This window comes from Chinchilla lanigera, unplaced genomic scaffold, assembly GCF_000276665.1.
Source record: "Chinchilla lanigera isolate Chin_1 unplaced genomic scaffold, ChiLan1.0 scaffold00033, whole genome shotgun sequence".
In the NCBI taxonomy this organism is placed as follows: Eukaryota; Metazoa; Chordata; class Mammalia; order Rodentia; family Chinchillidae; genus Chinchilla; species Chinchilla lanigera.
The window spans coordinates 3,501,035-3,521,848 of NW_004955434.1; the positions used below are offsets into that span (position 1 = coordinate 3,501,035).

Consider the following 20,814-nt stretch of genomic DNA (forward strand, 5'->3'; position numbering starts at 1 on the left):
GGAATAAGTATGTGACTTCTCTGGGGGAAGATCAGTGTAAGCAGTGGGACTAGAGCATGCAAAAGAGATGCTGGTGTTCGGTGGACCTGCCAGGAAGCCCATATGGCTGAGCAGACATGGGCTATGGGTCAGAGGTCCCAGGGAGAGTGAGACGTGAGGGGAGAAATCATTAGAGTAGACCTGTGATGCAACTCACACTCGGCAGAATCGAGGAACCCTGGGGACAGCTGCGATGCTGGGAAGTGGTCTAGGTGGGAGACGGTGGTGGTTTTAGAGGCGGGAAGAAGTGTTCGGTCGGTTCTTGAGCCATTTTGAAAGTAGAAATGACAAAAAAAAATTGTTGGCAAATTTGCTGTAGGATATGAGAGAAAGGATTTAAGGGTGATGCCAAGGTTTTCTCCAAGCAACTAGAAGAGGGGTATCTAGGAGGATGGTGAAAGGATAGTGTTTCAAAGAGGAGCGGAAATCTGTGGGTACCCGCGGTAATTGAAGATAGTCATCGTGAGGTGTTGGGAGGCAGAGTGTATCAGGGGAGTTCAGGGGAGCGGGCTGAGCTGGCGGCGTAAACTTGAGCACTGTCACCTCTGAAGTCCTGCTACATGCCAGGCACAGATAGATAACAGAGTCTTTCCCGGACCGGGGGCGGGAAGATGAGATGGGGCAGCCTCCGAGACAGGCAGAACAGCCTCCGAGCGCTGTCTTCCCATCTCGTCAACAAATGAGGAGTTTGGGCCAGAAAGCTGCGAGCACCCTTCTTCCCCTTAAATTCCATGGGCTTGGGGAAGGAGAATAGCCTTTCACCTACAGACGAAGGGAGAATCAGCCTAGACCTTTCCACTCTGCCCAGAGTATAGCGCCGGAGTGTTTTAACGATGTCAATGCTCAATTAGAATTTTTAATTGGGGGAAATGCACATGGGCACTTTAGGTGCAATTAGTTCAGTACATTAAAATCATGTGTAAGTGACCTCGTTCACTTCCCAAACTGTTTAAATTGATTTTATAATTTTCAGTCCATGGAAGTGGTCAGATGCCCTGTGATGGCTGGAGAACTACGAGCAGATTTTAATGAGGTTTTTGTCATCGCAAAGGGGAACAGATAAAAACTATTATAGCGCGTCTTTCTAATTCATTAATTGAAAGAAATGGCACCAGCCTCTTCAGTTATCCTTCAGAGCACTTTCAGTAAACCCCGGTGCCCAACATCCTGTTGTTCTTCAGCATAACAGAGCAGTCCCCACCTTTGCTGAGTGGCGTTACAGAACACTTGCCAGTTCTCTATGCAGAGAGAAACTACAGCACAAAGCCAGCCAAAAGACCAACGAGACGCTGGGAGGAAACATTTGCCATAGTGTGGCAGAGGACAACGGACAATCTTTCATGTTAAAAACCTCCAACAAGTAGATAAGAAACAGAAGACTCGATAAGAAATCAGGCAGCTCACAGAAAAGGAAATGCCCTGGCTAAGCGGTCTATGGGAAAGAGGCCACCTCTTCAGTGGTCAAGGGAACTAAAGTTAAAATGTCACCTACCAGTTTGGCGAAAATTAAATCTGCTCATAGCATCTCTGGGGAAACTGCCTTTCCTTGCCTCAGGGTGTGTGGTGGACTAGGGCTCCTGGCCTCTCTCTCTCCCCGCCCCTCATTCCCTTCTCTCTGGAAGGGGGCCTTGTTGGTGATTTCAGGAAGGAAACTAAGCTCTGGATTGGGGTCATCTTGGTCCTCTTTTCCAGGGAAGAAGCATCCAGGACGCACCCCCATGTTCTAATAGCCCTGCAAAAGGCAGGCACTACACCTGCAAGTTGCACCTACGGTTGACAGATGTACCTGTCAGGTTTTCTGCCTAATGCAGAAATATCACTAAGGCAGTTTGACTGCATGTCCAAAAACACCATCCAATCCAGCTGTCGCAATGACACATTTTAATCCCCATTTCAGTGGCTCTGTTACATATGTTTTTTTGTTGTTGTTGGTTCAGAGCTTGGGAAAGGAAGGGTGGAATGTATAATGTTTCCTGCCTTCTCCTCTCCTAAAAGAAGAAGGAGAAAAAAATATATCCATGGCTATTCTCTCTAGTATTCTCTCCCTATTCTCTCTAGTTTTCCATATGTTTCGATTTTTCCATAATAAAAAGTTATATTTTAATGTGTATTATTTCTAACCATCCATCTCACTTTTAGGAATTTATTCCATAAAAATAGCCATACTTGTCCATAAGGATGTGTACCTGTGGGAACATTTATTGAAACATTATTTGTATAGGAAAAATATAGAAATAATCTAGTGATCATTAATAAAGGAATGGTTACACAAACTATACTGTATTAAAAGTAGATAATAATAATCATCAAATATTTGGGGGGAATAGCAGCATGAAAAAGTTAAACAGAAAACTTGACCCAAAAGGGACAATGACAAACCAACAGATGTCCTTGAAGAACCCTCATTAGAATGGTCAGAGACCTCCAAGACTCATACTACACACAAAAGAAGAAATACACATTAGATAGTAAAAAGAAAAAACTCTTAGAGATTAAACTTAGATTCTGTAAGCATTCAGTAGAAGGGCTTGAGAAAAAAACAAGATGAGGAAATCTAACAGGACATACAGCAAAAAAAGAAAGTACTAAAGACAGAGAGAAAAGAATTAGAGGATCAATTCAGAAGCTCTCACATCTGGCCAGTAAAAGAGAAAATTATCCATAAATAATAAAACATTCTGCAAAGCTAAAGAAAGAAACAGCTATTCGGGTTAATATGGTCTACCATGAAAGTATAGAAGACAATAAGTTATGCTTGGGCTCATCCTTCTGAAATTTCCAAATAATGAGAACAAGAAAGACATGTTGAAAGGTACCAGAGAGAGAAAACTACCCAGGGATGTGACTTAAGCCAGTACCAGACTTGTCATCAATACTGTAGATCTAGGAAATTCACTACTCAAATGTGGTCCTCAGCTCAGCAAAGAATCAGCATCTGGGGTCTTACAAAAAAATAGACTCTCCAGCCTCAGATTCACTCATCAAATTTGTAAGTTACCAAGATCCCCAAGTGATTTGCATGTTCATGAGCAAATTAGAACACAACACTGAGGAAAAAAACCATCACAGGCTTAGAATTGTGTGCTCTAGGATCAATAGTGTATAAGGATAATTCAGCGCACTTTAAGGCATGCAATGACTCAGAACATTTATCGAAAGCTTTTGAGGATGTACTCCAGGGAAGGATGAAAACAAAATAGGAATGGCCAGGGTATCCAGAAAGCAGTATGTCAAGAGCCCACTAAATTCACCTCTGGTAGTTGTGAAGCAAATTAGGGAGTAAATAGTTCACACGGTAGCACTATAGAAACAGAACTTTGATCTCTTAGATGTCCCAAAGGAGGTCAGTCTGCTAGATAAAGGCAGGTCTATTTCCCTCTAATTTGATTGAGACAATGGAAAAGTTGAAGTTGTGATGAAGGCATTTTTTGTTTTTGTTTTTGTTCTTCAGAAGGATGAAAAAAGGTCAGTAAGAAAGTCCAAGATAAAAAATACAAAGTTAATCATGGTCTGAATATTAAGTAAAGGCATTTTTATAGCAACAGATGGGTTTTAGAGGGAAAAATCATTTTATGTGAACTTGATGCTAAGGAACCTCTCCTTTGAATGGCAAAAATGTGATCACACCAGTCTCCATAACATTATTTACATACTCATAGTAAAGTTACGGCTCACTGCTGGTTTTCAGCATTTCAAGTCAACATATGGAAAAGGTATACAAGGCAAGACTGCGGTTGCATATGATACAGCAAATGTTACACTGACAAATACAAAATGTAGAATTGTGCTTGATTGGCAGGTGGAGGCAGAAGGGCCAAGATAAGGTAGAAAGAAAGGATGATGTGTCATTTACAGAAGAAGCCAAAACACTAATTATAAACATAATATTTAAAATTACAAAAGCAGCCAATAAATCCACAAATATTAAGCATTAGGAGACAGATGAAATAGGACAGATTAAGGCATAGTCTCATCTTTCAGAGTAGGAAGTCAAAAGATATTGCCTAAATTAAGTCCATAAATTCTGATATATTGTGCAGAGCTACGGAGGTAACCCCTGGAAGAATTAGAGCAACCCTCTACAAGAAAAACAGAAATAGTGAAAAAGTGATGTATTTCTCATTACATTCATGTTTCTTTTTGAAAGCTGAGTTAATGACCTATTTCCAAGTCCCACTGAAATGTTCTTATGAGTTGATTTATTAGGTTAATATAAATAAGCTTCAAAAATTTACTGTTGTGGCACATTACAAATCAATTTCCTAGGAGTGGCAATCCAGTGCAAGTCATTCCTACTCAGTAGACAGTTTTTCTTCCCATGGTTGATTCAGGGACCCTAGCTACTTGTTCCTGTAACACTATCTTTCAACTTTCCGTGTCTTCTGCATTTAGCTAGTTTATAAGGAAAGAGAGTATAGAAAAGACAAACTCACTGCTTAAATGACCTCTGTCAGAAATGACATCGTTAGTTTCATTTTCATTCCTTTGAGGAGAACTAGTCATAGCCCCATCCACATATAAGGAGACTTTTAAATGTAGTTTCTAGACAGTTCTATAGTATAGAGTGTATTAGTTTGTTTTCTGCTGCTATAACAGAGTATCTGAGACTGGGTAGTTTATAAAGAACAAAGGTTGACCAGGCATGGTGGTGCATGCCTGTAATCCTAACACTTGGTAAAGTGAGGCAGAAGGATCACTGTGAGTTTGAGGCCAGTCTGGACTACAAAATGAGTTTAAGTTCAGCCTGAAGTAAATAGTGAAAAAACAAAAAACAAAAAGAACAAAGATTTATTTCTTATGTTTCTGGAGACTAGGAAGTCCAAAAGCATGAAGGTGGAACCTGGATGAGGGTTTTTCTTCTCATTGATAACATGGCAGAGAGCACAACATGGCCAGGAAGTGTGCGTGCAAGATGGAGAGGGAAACTGCGCCACAGGCATCGTTTTCCGGGAGTCGACACCTGAGACAACTCACCGCCTCTGTACAAGTCTTAATCCATTCAGATGGACAGTACTCTCACGACCCAATTATCTCTTAAATGTCCCATCTCAACCCTGTTACAATGGCAATTGAGTTTCAGTATGGCCTTTGGAAGGGACATTCACACCACAGCGTGAAGGGTGAGCTCAAATTTTGGGTGGGTAACAAACCATTTTGCTCATACTCTTTTTCCAAATGACCACGATTAAATGGCATGTACCCCCTGCCCTCCCACCACGGAGTGCGTGTGTGTAGTGGACACTGGACAGTCCACTGTCTGGTGGGTAGGAAGGGTGACAGCCATCAGCTTTGCTTTGAGTCAGTTGCATATTTTTAATTCCTTTCCCTTGCTCTGGTATCACTTTTCTAAGCACTTTAAAATTTTTTTTCTTTCATTTAGTAGATCTGCTTCCGCTACCCGGATGACAGGTCCTCTCCATAAGTGGCATTGTGGTGGAAGCGGGAAGGAAGTGTAAAAAGAACGGGTTACTCTCTGGTGCTAGATTCAAGAAAACAGCCATAAACTGTGGGCAGGCCAGCTAACCCTCCACTCTGTTTGCTCACCTATAAAATAAAGGACTTCCTTGACTGTGCCAATGATTTCAGCTCTAAATTTCTTACTTTATAATTGTATCTACCAATGAACCCATAATACTGAGTTTCGGAAGGGCAGATTTGGAAGACCACAGCTTAGACTAGAAGTTCCCACCAGAATACAGCGATTCTTAAAGCCCTTTTTACCGCTGCCACCCCCGGTGTATGCCTACAGAGACGTCACTCTTGAACAATGACCCGACAAACAGAGATTGAGCGCCAGCACGGAAGCGAGAAACCCGACACGATGCGTGGGAGGAAGTTCCACGAGCGGGACAGCAGACAGCTGGATAGGACCTAGCGCAGAGCCCTCCCGCAGCAAGAGAGGAGGACACACCTCCCCAGGCACTTGCAGTGTGTGCGGTGATCACTGTCCTTAGGTAGTCGGTATTGTATTATGTATTTTTAATAGTTCTGTGATTTTATACATCAGAAAGTATAAAAAGCAATGAAATGAAAAGTTCCGTGCTACCCCTCCCATCTGCCCAGTTGTCATTCCTTCCCAGATCCCCCTCTAAAAGAAGTAGCCACTGGCGTGAATTTCTTTCTTGTTGTTTCAGAGATTTTTATATGTGCACAATGTTTTCTCTCATTCATTCAATCTCTCCCTCTCTCTCTCTGTCTCTCTCTCTCTATGTCTCTGTCTCTGTCTCTCTCTCTCTAGCAATATGGTAATATCCTCTTTATCCATTGTTTCACTTTTCTTGGTTTCTGTTAGAATAGGCAGTCAACTGCAGGACAGTACAATAAAATATTTTGAGAGAGAAACATATAACTTTCAAAAAAGTATATTATTCTAATTGTTCTATTTTATTAGTAATTACTGCCATTAATCTTGTAATGTACTTAACCTACAAATTAACCTCCACCAATAATGTATATGTATAGGAAGAAACACAGTATTCGCAGGATTCAGCACTACCCCCAGTCTAAAGCACCCATGAGGTCTTGGGGTGCATCCGCTGAGGGCAGGGTGGGGTACCACTGTGCTCATCAGACTCTATTTTGACCTTGTTTTGACTTAATGGATCAGGGAGTTCTTCCTATATCAATCCTAAAGGTTATATTCTTTATGTTTTATGGCATTTTATCCCATGGCCACAATGTATTTTACCAATTTCCTAATGGTGGGTATTTTACTTCTTTCTGATCTTTTGGGAACACAAATTTAAATAACCTCCTAGGTAAGCCATTTTATCCACTTATGGTGAGCACTTATGTCCTCTGAATGGTAATTTTGATAGATAATGTCACATTTCAGGTCTTCATTGAGTCTTTTTATAGATAAGGAAAGGTTACAAGAATGAGTGGTTACAAACCAAGGGCTGGAAACAGCTTGCCTGTCGAGAGGCAGGTTTTCCCGAGTTGGACACGGATGTGTGTGAGCACAAGGTCGAACAGCCTTGGTGTGTGAGCCCAGCCCAGCAGCTCAGCAGCTCCCGGAAGTGCAAGCTGACATAATGAGGCTCGTTTGCAGAAGGCTGGAAGGTCGCAGTGGCAGATGCGAGCCGCGTACTGCCACTGATGAGCAGGCACTTTGCGAGCCAAAAGCCTGGCAGGAGGCTCCAGAAATAGCAGTGATGCGCAGGATCCCAGGATGGCCTTTGAGACAGGCTGTCCAGGAAAGAACCTCCCATGCCAGCCGGGGTCTGCCACCCACACCTGTACCATTGGGTCTTTGGACTGGGGCAGCAATAACGTGGTCCCAGCCAACTCACGTGGCACTTAAGCTTCAGTGTGGGGGTAGTTTTATTTTATTCCCTCTCTCTCTCTTACTCTCTCTCTCTCTCTCTCTCTTTCTCACACACACACACACACACACATCATGTATATGTATATTCTACATCTTTTAGAGCAGTTTCAGGCTCACAGCAAAACTTAATGGAAAGGACAGAGTCCCCATGTTACTGCTGCAAAATACACACACACACACACACACACACACACACACACAAACCTCTGTCCTTTCTCATACCACACCAGAGTTTGTTACACTTGCTGAACTTACTGACACACCACCATCACCCAAATCCATGGATTACATTACAGTTCACTCTTGGCGCTGTACATTCTGTGCGTTGATGAGGACGTTTTTATTCTTGTTGTTAGGACTATGGCAACTCGTTTAATCCTCGCCAAGCCCTTTGAGGTGGGTGCTGGTGTCCTATTTGGAGAGGCGGAGACTGAAGCACACAGGGAGGTTCGGTGACTTGCCCAAGGTCACAGAGCTGGGGAGTGTTGGAACTGGGACTTGACCCAAGGAAGTGTGACTCAGTGTGTGTTCTTAACCACTGTGCAGCTTGCCTCTGACTCCATTCCCCCATCCTGGTTTCTTTCCCCTCCCCACCAGTCCTCCAAGTAGACAAGAAGTTTCTCTGATCTTACTTCCCCGGATCCTCCTGCCTATTGGAGGAATCCCTGGGGAACTTCTGCTGTATTCCGCAGCAGGGGCCTTGGATGCTAAAGGACAGGTGCTGGCTGGGTATGTTCCTGGTGCTACCTACGAGGTACACAGAGGGAAAAGGGAGCGCAGGGCTGGGAATAATGGAGATGGGGCAGGAGCAGGACTCCAGGTCCAGGGGATCTGAGATCCCAGGACAGCGGCGCAGACGGGGGGAGAGAGGAATGTGGGGTAGCCCCCTTAGGAGAATGATGCCCAGCCGGTACAGGGCCTGGCTCTGGGTCACAGCAAGGACCGGACTCTTCACTCATTTGTTTGTTATTCCTAACTGTTATTTAGAAGGGAAAAACTCTGATCTGATCACTGGAGGGCCTTTTGCTTGTTGACCAGGTGAGGTGGGAGGGTGGTAAAATATACGTCTAGAGGAGCTCGAACACAGGTCAGTTGTGCAAAGCCCAAAGAGCGTTTGGGAGGCACAGGAGGCAAATCGAGAGCTGCACTGCTGGTTATGGTAATCACGAGCCACGTGGCTATCGCTTGACATGTGCTCGTGAAAAATTCACATTGTATGTTGATGACTTCATAGAAAAAAAGAACGTAGACCTTCTCAGTAATAACTTTATGTTGATCATATATTAAAAGGATACAATTGTGGACATATTAGGGAAACTAAAATAGATTAATTTTTATTCTTTACTTTTTATCTTTTTAAGACGTGAATCCTAGAAAACTTAAAATGCATGTGTGGCTCATGTGTATTTTTTGAACTAGGATGACCCAGAAAGAAGGAACATGAACCACAAAGACTTAGGACTGTGCATGAGGGGTAGCAGTACATGCCTGTAATTTCAGCAGGCTGAGGCAGGAGGATCACATGTTCAAGCACAGCCTGGGCAACTTAGTGATTTCTCAAGAACTTCTCTCAAAGCAAAATAAGAAATAATAATTTAGAAATGTCTGGGGAAGTAGCTTAGCGTGAAGGCCCTGGGTTCAATCCCCAGGTACAAAAAAAAATTGAGAGGGAGACCCTGTGTAGTGCCTGAGAAGAAAGACTTGGGCAAATTTTACCAATGAACTATCTGGGAAGCCATAAGGGGTATGAGATGTGCTGTGGTCTTTTACCTCAGTCTTCCTATGACATCTTCAGTAATATCTATACTAGTTTTTAACAAAGCACATTAAAAACTATTTCCTTTGGAAGTTCATGTCTTCCCTTGTGGTGATCCAAAGGCTACGAGTCTTAAAAAATCACACCTTGATCTCACTATTCTTCCTTTGTTTAAGGCATAAATAAAATTAGTGAAGAGGGTAACTGGAGGCACACTCCCTCGTGACATGCTAACCGAGATGGCCAGTGAGCTCTTACGAGTCTCCGGGTCACCTGCGCATCCTTTGGAAGGGAAAGTAGTTTTAACTTCCCCCTACATTATGTTTCTTTTTTTCCCTAACTTTTTGCTAATGTGACTGGACTGAGAAACCTGGCTGTCTGAGAAGGATTTAATTAGTGTGGGATTTCTAGCTCATCAAATTCAAATTCAAGTCATCTCCACTGTTGCTCCCTAATAGTTGCTCAGTGGATTCTGTTCTTTGGGAGATGTGAAGCTGGACTGTTAAGGAGCGAACCTTCCTGGAAATGACTGCTTTTAACCACTGAGGGTAGCCCTGGCATTAAAGATTTGAGACATAACTAGGAAAACTGTTTGGAGATGATGGCCAGCCTAGCCTAAGCTGCTTTCCTGACCTGTGAATAAAGAGAAGCTCAGAAGCAAGAATTTAATTGGAAGCTTTGTAATTAGGACCCCGGCTGACATCCTGGCATATATTTAGAGCAAGGAAAATATATAGAAAACAAGAGGGAATAGAGAAGAGCAAGTTAACGTGCTTTCTAATGAGCCAAGTAATTTGTAAAAGTAACAATAGAAGCAAATTTGAGATGATGTGCTCTCAAAGACTGCATTTGAATGAATTACTGTTCATTTCTTCCTTAGCCTAAGATTCTCACATCTCCTTTTCCCTCTGCAGTATGAATTAATGAGCCTCTGAAAACTAACCTAGCTGAACTGATTTTAGAAACTTACTGTCCTTAACACTGCAGCACTGGGGGGGGGGGGTGCTCTGTGTGGTAGGAATACCAGGAAAATGGTCCAGACTGATTGTGACTAGAGAGTTAATACCCCTGCACTGAGTGTAAAGTAGCAACGGAAATAATAAACACCATGGGCAGTCTGTTTGGGGGCAGAAAAGAGGAATCTGACAAGAAAAATTATCACACTTCTCTAACCCTCAGTAAATTATGGAGTATGTAGATAGGTTTGATTTTATACCAGGGGCAGTTCACAAAAATTCAGATAAGACTTTTAATAGGCTTTGATTTGCACAGCATTTCCCTTCAGTTTTCTATCAAATCTGCAAGATTTCTCCTCTTATTTTCTGTGCTTGCTTTAAGGTGATTTCATGCATTGTACTGCAATCAGAATGATGAATGATTTGAATGGTTTTGAATGTGAATGATTTTCAGGATTTAATGATGAGTGGTTAACGTGCTAGACAAAGAACTAGAGGATAAGAAAATCTTCATAAATTCAGGAATTTCCCTTTAATCCAGGCTGGGTTGTGATCAGAGCTTTGTGGTTGGCGCTACTCAAATAATCCAAGTGGACAAATTCATTTTCCTGCCGGGTTAGTGCTAGCCGCAGATCTCAAGGTGGCATGAAAGTAAAGAGCTTGATTTCACAGTGATCACACAGGAGTGCGTTCAGCCCCCTGGCCTCTGTCCTACTGCTTCTTCTGTGAGGATACAGGCTTATGTCAGAGGTGTGCTCACTGACCGAACCAATGTTAAAAGCATCCTTTGGAATTAACTTCACAGCCTGAACCAGAGTCTTTCCTAATCTTGGCTGTTGTTCATCATCATCCTTTAGGGATAGATTTGATATTTGAAGAACATCAAAAAGCATGCACACAGACAACACAGATGAAAATAAAAAAATAAGGAAAAGCACGTCTGGCCAAATCTTGTAAACAAGGTGTGTGACACATCTGGATGATACAAATCAGATGTGACTGTAGAATATTGAAAATGATTTGCTGATAGTTTCAAAGCCCTTAAGCCCACTTTGAAATCAATTCCAATATAGGAGTGCCCAAGTGTTTTGAACAAATGCAGTGCCCTTGGAAGGTGGAAGTAAAGAGTCTGCCAAGGTGACTGTTCTAAAAGGGATTTGCCCATTTAGATGTTTGTTTTAAAAAAAATCAATCACATCACTTTACGGGCTCCATGTAATGCAATAGGAAGGACGTGAACCGGGAGAGCCAGCAGATCTTTCTCTGCTCCTCTCAGTTCTGAGTGACCTTGCACAATTTATTTAAGCTCTCTGAGCTTCTGCTTCATAATCAGTAAATGAAGACAACTATTCTCAAGGGGACTGTTGTGATGGCTAGAAATATAGTATTAAAGCAATATACACATATATAATGCCTATCGTAGGTGTTTGTGATTACTATTTGATGGATTTATTCATACCCACGATTATTTCAAAACTGATTACAAATAGCTTAACTGCTTGTTTTGTACCCCTGCATAGTCTTACTTAGGGAATGCTAATATTAATAAATGTTTCATGTGCTCAACACATTTATATTATTTTTTTTTCCAAGACACGATCTTACTATGTAGTTCAGCCTATCCTTGAACTCACTATGTAGCCCAAGATGGGCTCCAGCTCATGGCAATCCTCCTGCCTCAGCCTCTGGAGTTCTGGGATTATAGGTGTACACCACCACACTGAGTAATATTTTAATGTTTACTTTTCAAAAGTATGTATTGATTTGTTAAATACTAATTATGATATTGCAAAAACTACATTCATAAATGTTACAAAGCACTTAAGCTATATCAGACATTGTTCTAAGAACAATATTAACTGGTATTAGCCTTACACTAACCCTGTGTTGTAGAACTATTATTAGCCCCATTTTAGAAGTAATAAAATGAGGTCATTTGCTCTAAATTATCCAAAGTCAAAGAGCAAGTAAGTGATAAAACTGAGATTCAGAGGCAGGCATTTTGTCTCCCAAATCTGTTCCTTTAACCAGTAGATGATAGCATAATACTTCAGGGATAGACTTGCTATTTGAATAATGTCAAGCACAATCTATAATCAAGTCTGTTAAGTAAGGTGATAATATATCATTTGAGGTTAAAAAATCTAATACAGTAATATAACTAAATATTACAACAGGATATTGAGAATGATTTGCTGCTAACTTCAAGCACCATAAATTAACTTTGAAAGCTATTCCAAAAATAAAGGCATAGCCAAGGTCTTTAAAGAAAGGAAATGCCCTTGAGTTGTATGAGTATAGTCAGCTAAGGCTTGCTGAGAAGGACCAGTATCCGCTTACCTGAGCCGGGCAGGTGCTAGAAGGCAAGTCCAATTACAGGTGTAGATGGAAGTGTAGCCCAGCAGGCAGTTTACCGTCTTAAGAGATATAGCAGTTATCGGGAAATGGCCACCAAACAAGTCATTGGTGTCCTTCATCCAGATGGATTATCGAAGGTAACAAGGCAGCCAACATGAGCAGCCAGTCTCCAAGGGAAGCCCACATCCCCAGATGTGCCATCAGGAGCCAGCTCCTGCTCCAAGACAGAAAGGCAAATCTAAGGCTAACGTCAGGGTGGACGGGGGCCTGGGAAGAGGCCGAGTGTGCCGTGGATGGGATGGGATGGTGAAGGAGGGTTCAGGGGCCTCTGCTGTAGGGAGAGGGGAGAGGTAGAGGCTGAGATGCAGGCAGGCAGGCTCTGTATGCCCACCAGCCTTCCCGTGTGGATTTCCTGCATCAGCTCCTTGAATGTCTTTAGCCTCTGGAGAGGGAGTGAGCTGGGACACAGCAGAGCCTGTGCAGGATTTCCCATCAGGGTGTCACCTTCGTGATTTTTACTGTAGCTGTGCTATGTGTAGGTTTTTACATTTGTCTTTAAATATATCAGCTATTGTTTGATTTGTTTTTTGCTTTTTCCATCTACCAATATGAATAGCACACCTTTGACAACAGTTAGGTCCCAGTGGGAAGTATAGGAGGCTCTCAAGTGAGGTAAGGTTCAGTGAGGCAAAGGGCTTAGCAGAGGGGCTGTTTGCAAAGGTGTGAGCTATGAGGCACCTCACTACCCTTGTGGCCCATACGCCTAAAGGGAAGGAAAGGGAAGGACGCATCGTACAAACCCAGCAAGTACACCCTCCAAAGCAGATGTGTTGCCCTCTAGAAGTGAATTTATAGGGAGGAAACAAGGAGAATCAATATTCCAATCTCAGATTCCTCCCTCTCTCTGATATCTTACTAGAGTTTCCCTTTGGCCAAACCCAGACAGAAGCCAGCGCCTAGACAGCTACTGGGGCAGTGCTGTGAGCAGAGCAGGTAGGAAAAGATGGTCATTCTTGAGGGGGAAACTGAAGGTGTGCAGCCACATGCCTTCATCTAAGCTGGAGAAGGCTCCGAACTCATTACCAGTACCGTCTGCCGGACCGCCATGACAATTTCTGGCACAAGGATATCAAGGGAAACAAAATATTCTGCTGAGACAAGATGTATGTTAGGGGGTTTTTTGGACCATGTAAGTCTATCTAAACTTGAAATGATTTCAGGAAGGAGAAATGTGTTTTGTATCCATCTTTTCGCTCCCATTACCACTAAATGCAATTTCCAAAGGAAATTAAGGTTTAATAAACTCTAGTCTTTCTTATTTCTGTCTTTTATGTTACTCTTACAAATAGATGCATTATGTTTTAAAAAGCTGGTGATTCACGTAGGGTTTCTGATGGCCTTTGGATTCTCTGGTAGATGTTTCACAACTGATCTAACTCATAGGAAGAAAACATTTCTTACGGGGTAGAGAAACACACAAGAATGCATATGCATTCTTACACTCTCATCCTTTTTATGAGAATGATTAATCTCCCTAACTGTATCATGTGTATGGGCAGTGAGATACGGCATTCTCTTTAGCAACTACAACTGGTTGATATGGACATTAACATTTCATCATAGTGTCAGGGTCATATGCTGCCCACCAACACTGGGTGGCTGGCATCATTTTACTACAGTATATGTCCAGGTGGTTTAGGGCAGGTTTCAGTCCAAGAAATGAGACCGTATTTCCTACCCCAGTGGGGAAAGGTAGGAAACACTCATTAAATCCATGGAAAGTGCGTTTAAGTAAATTATCTCCCAAAGATTATTGAGAAGAACCAGGATCCATCCCCCGTGCCAGGCAGCTGCTAGAAGGCAGGTCCAACGGCAAGTGTAGATGAAAGTGTGGTCCAGCAGGCAGTCTACCAACGTCTAAAAATACGGCACAAATATAAAAGCTTAAATGTATGCAGGTATAAAAGCTTTTATGTAAATAACTTTATTACTCTGTTTATAAAGGGAGAGTATAGCAACTAGTACATCTTTTTTCTTCATTTCCCACTTCTCCCCTGCCACCTTCATGTGCTTTCCCTTTACCTGCCTGCATTGCTGACACTCACCCCTGACCTCTCCCGCACACACACACTATCCTCTGTATTAGCAACCTGGTGTGAATCTTTTTGTTCCTTTTTACATTCTATCTTGTCTTCAATCAGACTTTTCTGAATGTGCTAAAAGGGACAGTCTATTTGAAATTCTGGTCAACAACTAAAGGAAAGATCAAGGAAAGTAATTTACAGCCTCCCATTCTATAAATCTCAAATCAAGTGAGCTTCGGCTAACATTATGAGGCATGTGGATTTGACTGCTGAATCCTGAAATGCTCTATTCTAAATGGCGCACTGCAGCAGGTTTCCCTCCTTGTGTTCACTTTTTCCAGCCAGGCCTGGGAATATTTCAAAACTAGGGGCTGGAGAGCCACCTGTATGTCCCTGCTGGCAGCCTGAAGCCCCTCACTCCCGCAGCACCCCTCGTCATGCTGTGTAGGTGCCCTGTGATGGGGACACTGTTGGCTGTGTCTCCCAGGACACCCCGCCTTTATGTAGAGGGGAGGGATTTTCTTCAGCCAGCTGCCTCTGCCCGGTGCTCGCCCCTCCAGAGGCAGCTGCACCATCATCGAGGTTGCCATCAGGCTGATGCTACTCTCTTAGGCCTCGGTGCCCAGGGGGCAGATGAGCTCATGGAATCTGGAGCCCACGAGAACAGTAGCACTAAGTCGGATTCACAAGGGGCTGCACCTGTCAAGTTGCAACTCTAGGCTCCTTTTGTACCTTGAGCCTATTTGTATGTTGCATTTATCATCAGGTATTATAATTATTAAATCCATCTGCCTTAGAAGGCTGGGGCTGTGGCTTAAAAACTTTTGAATGTCCTTTTCCCTGCACAGCACTGGGAATATGTCCAATGCAGCCCGACTGGATCAACACACTCAACTCTAGGAGGGTGTTGAATCACTGGCATTCTTTGGGCCCTTAAACATCAGAAGCTGAAGGAAGTGGATAAGCGCAACAAAGATTCAAACGGAAAGAAGTGAGCTCCCCAACACGCCGTTGTCCAGTGTGCCTTGGCTATTGGGTCAGAAAGGGAGAGGATGAAGGTTTTTTTTTTTCTTTTTAAGCACTAAAAGTTCATTTCCCCTCTGTACTTGGCACTGGAGAACTTCATATTTATAAGGCACTACTTACTGTGCAGAATGGCAGGAGAGAGGAAGGAGATACCTGGACAGTAGGTTAGAGCACGGAGAGAGGGACCGCTCAGGCCCCACCACTCACTCCCCTGCTTAACCTCCCAGCGATATCCACTCCCCTGGAAATGGGACCCACACCCTTACCCACGGTGTGTCCAGCTCCTCAGCCTCTTCCCCCATCTCCCTGCACACTGTCCCACACCTCACACCTGCTCATAGACATTCTTTTCGTCCTTAAAGACAGCAAGTCCTTGCTAACTCCAGGGACCTTGCCCTGAGCTCAGAGGAGCCCTTTCTTGATCATGCAGCCCTCAACTAACTGCTCCCTCTTCTGGCCAAAATCCTCCTAACACTCTCTCCTCAGTCACTTCCCAGGCCACCACCAGGGCGTGGTTTCTTCACAAACTATCTTACTGCAAAGATGTCTTGTTGACTTCCGATCGCTGTCTGTTCCCCTCACCTTTCCCTCTGTCCTCCCCAGTGCATGAGAGGAGCGGCCTTCCTGAAAGCAGGAAGCTTCATCTGGCTCGGCCACTATTGGTCTCGGTGCCCAGGACATGGCCCCGAGGCTGTCACCTACTGGACACTCATCAAGTATGGACTTGCTCAGGGGAAAACAAGAAAGATTCGCCAAGAAGTGTTCTAGATGAGAAATACCTCAACCAGGGAAGGCAGTTAGGTCTAGCACCAGGACTTTGGGCTGTTGGAACAGACCGTAAGATGAGGCATGGAAGAGGGGTTGGAGGAGCCCAATGACCCAGGAACTCGTTTTGCCAGGAATAGGAGTCAAGAGCTAGAAACCAGAGCTCAAAGCCAGTGCCATTCCTCACCATGTGTGCAAACCAGGCAGTGACCTCACCTTCCTGTGCCTCCATTTCCCCATTTGCAAAAAGAGGCAAAACGCTCTTCTTTAGGCTAGGGTGAAAACTGAGTGAGTTGTTACACGGCAAATGCCCGGCAGCACCTGGCACATGGCTAACGTTTGTGCTGCGCATGACCGGAATCAGGGGAGGTTTGCTGAACATGGTATGGACTCTGGTTTGTGTTTTAGGAAGATTATAAGGCTGCAGGACAGAGAATCAGCTGGAGGGGGCTGAGAGAGCCGTGAAGGAAAGAACTGTTTGGGGAAGCTGGACCAAGACAAGGAGGGGCCATGAGGATGAGCTCAGAGTTAGGAAAGCAGTGACTTGTTTGCTGTGGGGAAGGTCAGGAAACAGCTGGTGGTGCCCTTGGCCCTTACAGGAGATACAGGAGGGGCCCAGGTTTTGGAGGAGAAGCAAGCTGTCTGCTATTATATTTAAGAATTTTATACCCAGCCCATTAGTAAGACAGACTCTCCAAAAGAACATGAGAGAAATTTACACATGCTGTTTTTGTTGCTGTCGTTGTTTATTTGTTTTCTGACAGCATCTCACTATGTAGTTCAGGCTGACCTTGAACTATGTAGCCCATGCTGGCCCGGAACTTGCAGAGATTCTCCTGTCACAGCCTCCCTCCCGAGTGCTGGGATTACAGGCACGCATCACACGTATTGTTGAACCCATTTCCCACATGTGTCATAGAATACTAGGAATCTTGCCAGTTCTTTATTTATTTTGTGTCTATTTCCTTATGCACCATCCACAGATCATGCTATAAAGCTATTTGGTCAGAAATTTGATAGAGGTTGGGACCCAATCTATGTAGCTACAAATTTCTCTAGAAAGAGGTAAAGAGAGCCACCTAAACTTTCTAAAATCAGCTGTTTAATCCAGTTCCCTTAGGGTCTTAGAATTATAGATCCAGGGCAAAATGCTCCAGTACTGGAACCCAGCTAGTATGTGTATTTGTCAGAACTCCGGGCTCTAGGGGAAAACCAGGGTCTCGGTCAAACAACTTTTATATCTTCCTTCCCTTTAATATTCACAATAAAAAGTCAACTGACTTAGCACTTCCCAAACTCATTTGGCCATGTGTAGTAGCTGTTCACACCCCGCATTTAGGAAGAGTCCAGTCTCTTCACAAATGTCCAGAAAACTCAGCCACTCATCATCGATAACAGAGCCAGCAGTGACCGAACCACGATGGCCCCCACGAAGGGTTAATAGGCTCCCTCAGAATCGCTGCATCCCTGTATTGACAGCAAGAGCCGCAAATGGATTTTCAAAACTATTTTTCCCGTGGAATTTATTTAAAGAATTGCTTCTAAAGTATCTGGGTCCTAGTTTAATTTAGAGAGATGTATCCCTCAGCAGATGGAAAACGTGCCAATTGGCCCGTTCAATTTAGTAGTACTCTTTATTCATATACATCAGAAATGGAGCATGAATAGTATGCGTGATGGAGAACAAGGCGTTCGGGAGACTCGTGGCCTGAGGCGTGCGGGAGGACGCCAACAAGCAATTAAACAAGAAGATATGTAATTAAAAATTATGATACACGTGCGATGAGGAACATGAGCTGCGTGTGTCAGGTCGGGCTCAAATTTGCAATCATTTTTTAACTGACCCAGATTCAGTTGGAATCAATAGCAGTTTTGTTGTTTTGTTTTTTTTTTACGGGCATGGTGGCGCTCAGCTCTTACCTACTGTCCGAACCTCCTCTAACAGCCTCTCCCCATCCTGTTTTTCAGGCCCAGCGCAGGAAAATGAGAGCGCAGTAAGCCGGCGCCGCCTCTCGCCCAGCCTTCTCCCACGCCCACCATGAACCACTCGGAGGGCTCCGCGGAGGTGGAGGTGCCCGACGAGGCGGCAGGCGGGGAGGTGAACGAGTCGGTGGAGGCCGACCTGGAGCGCCCCGAGGTGGAGGAGGAGCAGCAGGCCCCGCGGCCGCAGCACTACCCGGGCCGGCCCCCGCGCGGGCGCGCCGTCGAGGACCTGCGGGGCGCGCAGCCCGGGCAGCAGGAGGACGAGGAGCGCGGGGAGAGCCTGGCGCGCTCGGCCAGCACGGAGAGCGGCTTCCACAACCACACCGACACGGCCGAGGGCGACGTGATCGCCGCGGCCCGCGACGGCTACGATGCGGAGCGCGCGCAGGACGCGGAGGACGAGAGCGCGTACGCCGTGCAGTACCGGCCCGAGGCGGAGGAGTACACGGAGCAGGCGGAGGCCGAGCACGCCGAGGCCGCGCACCGCCGCGCGCTGCCCAACCACCTGCACTTCCACTCGCTGGAGCACGAGGAGGCCATGAACGCGGCCTACTCCGGCTACGTCTACACGCACCGCCTGTTCCACCGCGGCGAGGACGAGCCCTACGCCGAGCCCTACGCCGACTACGGCGGGCTGCAGGAGCACGTGTACGAGGAGATCGGGGACGCGCCCGAGCTGGACGCGCGCGACGGCCTGCGGCTGTACGAGCACGAGCGGGACGAGGCGGCCGCCTACCGCCAGGAGGCCCTGGGCGCGCGGCTGCACCACTACGACGAGCGCTCGGACGGCGAGTCCGACAGCCCCGAGAAGGAGGCCGAGTTCGCGCCCTACCCGCGCATGGACAGCTACGAGCAGGAGGAGGACATCGACCAGATCGTGGCGGAGGTCAAGCAGAGCATGAGCTCGCAGAGCCTGGACAAGGCGGCCGAGGACATGCCCGAGGCGGAGCAGGACCTGGAGCGTGCCCCCACCCCGGGCGAGGGCCGCCCCGATAGCCCAGGGCTGCAGCCGCCGGTGGGGCAGCCTCGATCGGCCTGCCCCGCGGGCGGCGGCGAAGGAGGACAGCGGTACAGCAAGGAGAAGAGGGATGCCATCTCGCTGGCCATCAAGGACATCAAGGAGGCCATCGAAGAGGTGAAAACCAGGACCATCCGTTCGCCTTACACCCCCGACGAGCCCAAAGAGCCCATCTGGGTCATGCGCCAAGACATTAGCCCCACCAGGGACTGTGACGACCAGAGGCCAGGGGATGGAGATGTAAGTGTGGGCGCGTTCCGGCTGGCGCAGCACCACGCGTGGCGTCGCGAAGGGGGTGGGGGGAGTTAAGTGGCCCCGCGTGTCACTGGCGAAGGATTTTATGGGATAAAGGAAACACGGGAGCGCTAAGAACTTTCCCACCATAAGCCTCAGAAACTGCGCACAAGCCCCATCAGTGACACACCACCTGGAGAAAGTTAAAGAGCGTCAAATGCACTTGTTAGACTCGTGGAGGGATCGCTGTAAATCAGTGATTCCCAAAATGTGCCTGGAGAGCTTATTGAGAGTCAGTTTTTGAGGCACAAGGCCTCCTGCCAACTAGTTGCTAATTCAGAAGATCTGGTGTAGGGGCCAAGAATTTGCATGTTTTTAATTTTTATTAGTACATGTTTGCAGTACATCATGATTACATTCGTCATCGTGGGAGAGTTGGTATATGTACTAGCACATCTTAATTTTTTTTTACTTCATTTGTTTGGCCATTATAAATGGCAAAAGTCAAGTCAGGGTTGAGAGACATTATAGGAAAAGACGATCTCACCGGGGAAGAAAGGTACTATTTCACTAGGGGGAGAGCATTGTTGCGGTAGGAGACCTCCTAGCCAGAAGATCAGAAGGGCTTTCTGTGGGAAGGAATTAGGGGGTGTAACTAAGGTTATAGAGAACAAGGTGTGAGAAGTGGGTCGGAAGAGTGGCTTAATGTAATGTAGATCCAAAATAAAGTTTTAACCAGAGACCAGCCTATCTTGAGGAAGGGCTGTCTGTCAGTGGTGGCGGCGAACCTGTGGCACATGTGTTGTTTTTAAAACAAAAGATTTTGATGTCTGAGTCGTTTTTTTCTAAACTAAACCTCAATATTCAGGTTTCATGGCAGTGTTGACACTTCGTGATAAGTGGGTTTGGGGTTGCAGTTTGGGCCCTCATCCCTGAAAGGTTCACCCTCGCTGAACTATATGCTGGTCAAAGGTTAGACGCCTTGGGCAAAGGGAGAAGCTACATGAAGTTAGGTTAACGAGCATTTTGTTCTGGCTAACAGCAGGTCTGCTAATCATTTATCAGGCAAAGAGTGGAAATTTGGAAGGGCTGCGTCTGGTTTTATAAGTAAACAGGGCATCTGAGAGTCTTAGGGCAGTCCGTTAGGGAAGAGGGCCTCTTTGCAGTCAGCGCCTTCCCAGGAAGCATAAGGGTGGGGAATTTCTTAACTGTTCCCATTTCTAGAATGGCAGGGCCCAGATAGAGGTCACTGTGGCTACTAACAAGTT

The 20,814-nt window shown here is 45.4% G+C and overlaps 1 protein-coding gene across 3 annotated transcripts in view; it reads left to right on the top strand.

The window, feature by feature from the left end:
* Nucleotides 1–20,814, top strand: part of Apba1 (amyloid beta (A4) precursor protein-binding, family A, member 1) — a 203,794-nt gene that overhangs the window by 116,057 nt on the left and 66,923 nt on the right. For all 3 annotated transcript variants that reach the window (XM_005388560.2, XM_013516352.1, XM_013516353.1), the window contains exon 2: nucleotides 18,280–19,552. In XM_005388560.2, coding sequence (XP_005388617.1) covers nucleotides 18,350–19,552 — 1,203 coding nt within the window. In that variant the 5' untranslated portion in view covers nucleotides 18,280–18,349. The remainder of the gene's footprint in view (nucleotides 1–18,279; nucleotides 19,553–20,814) is intronic.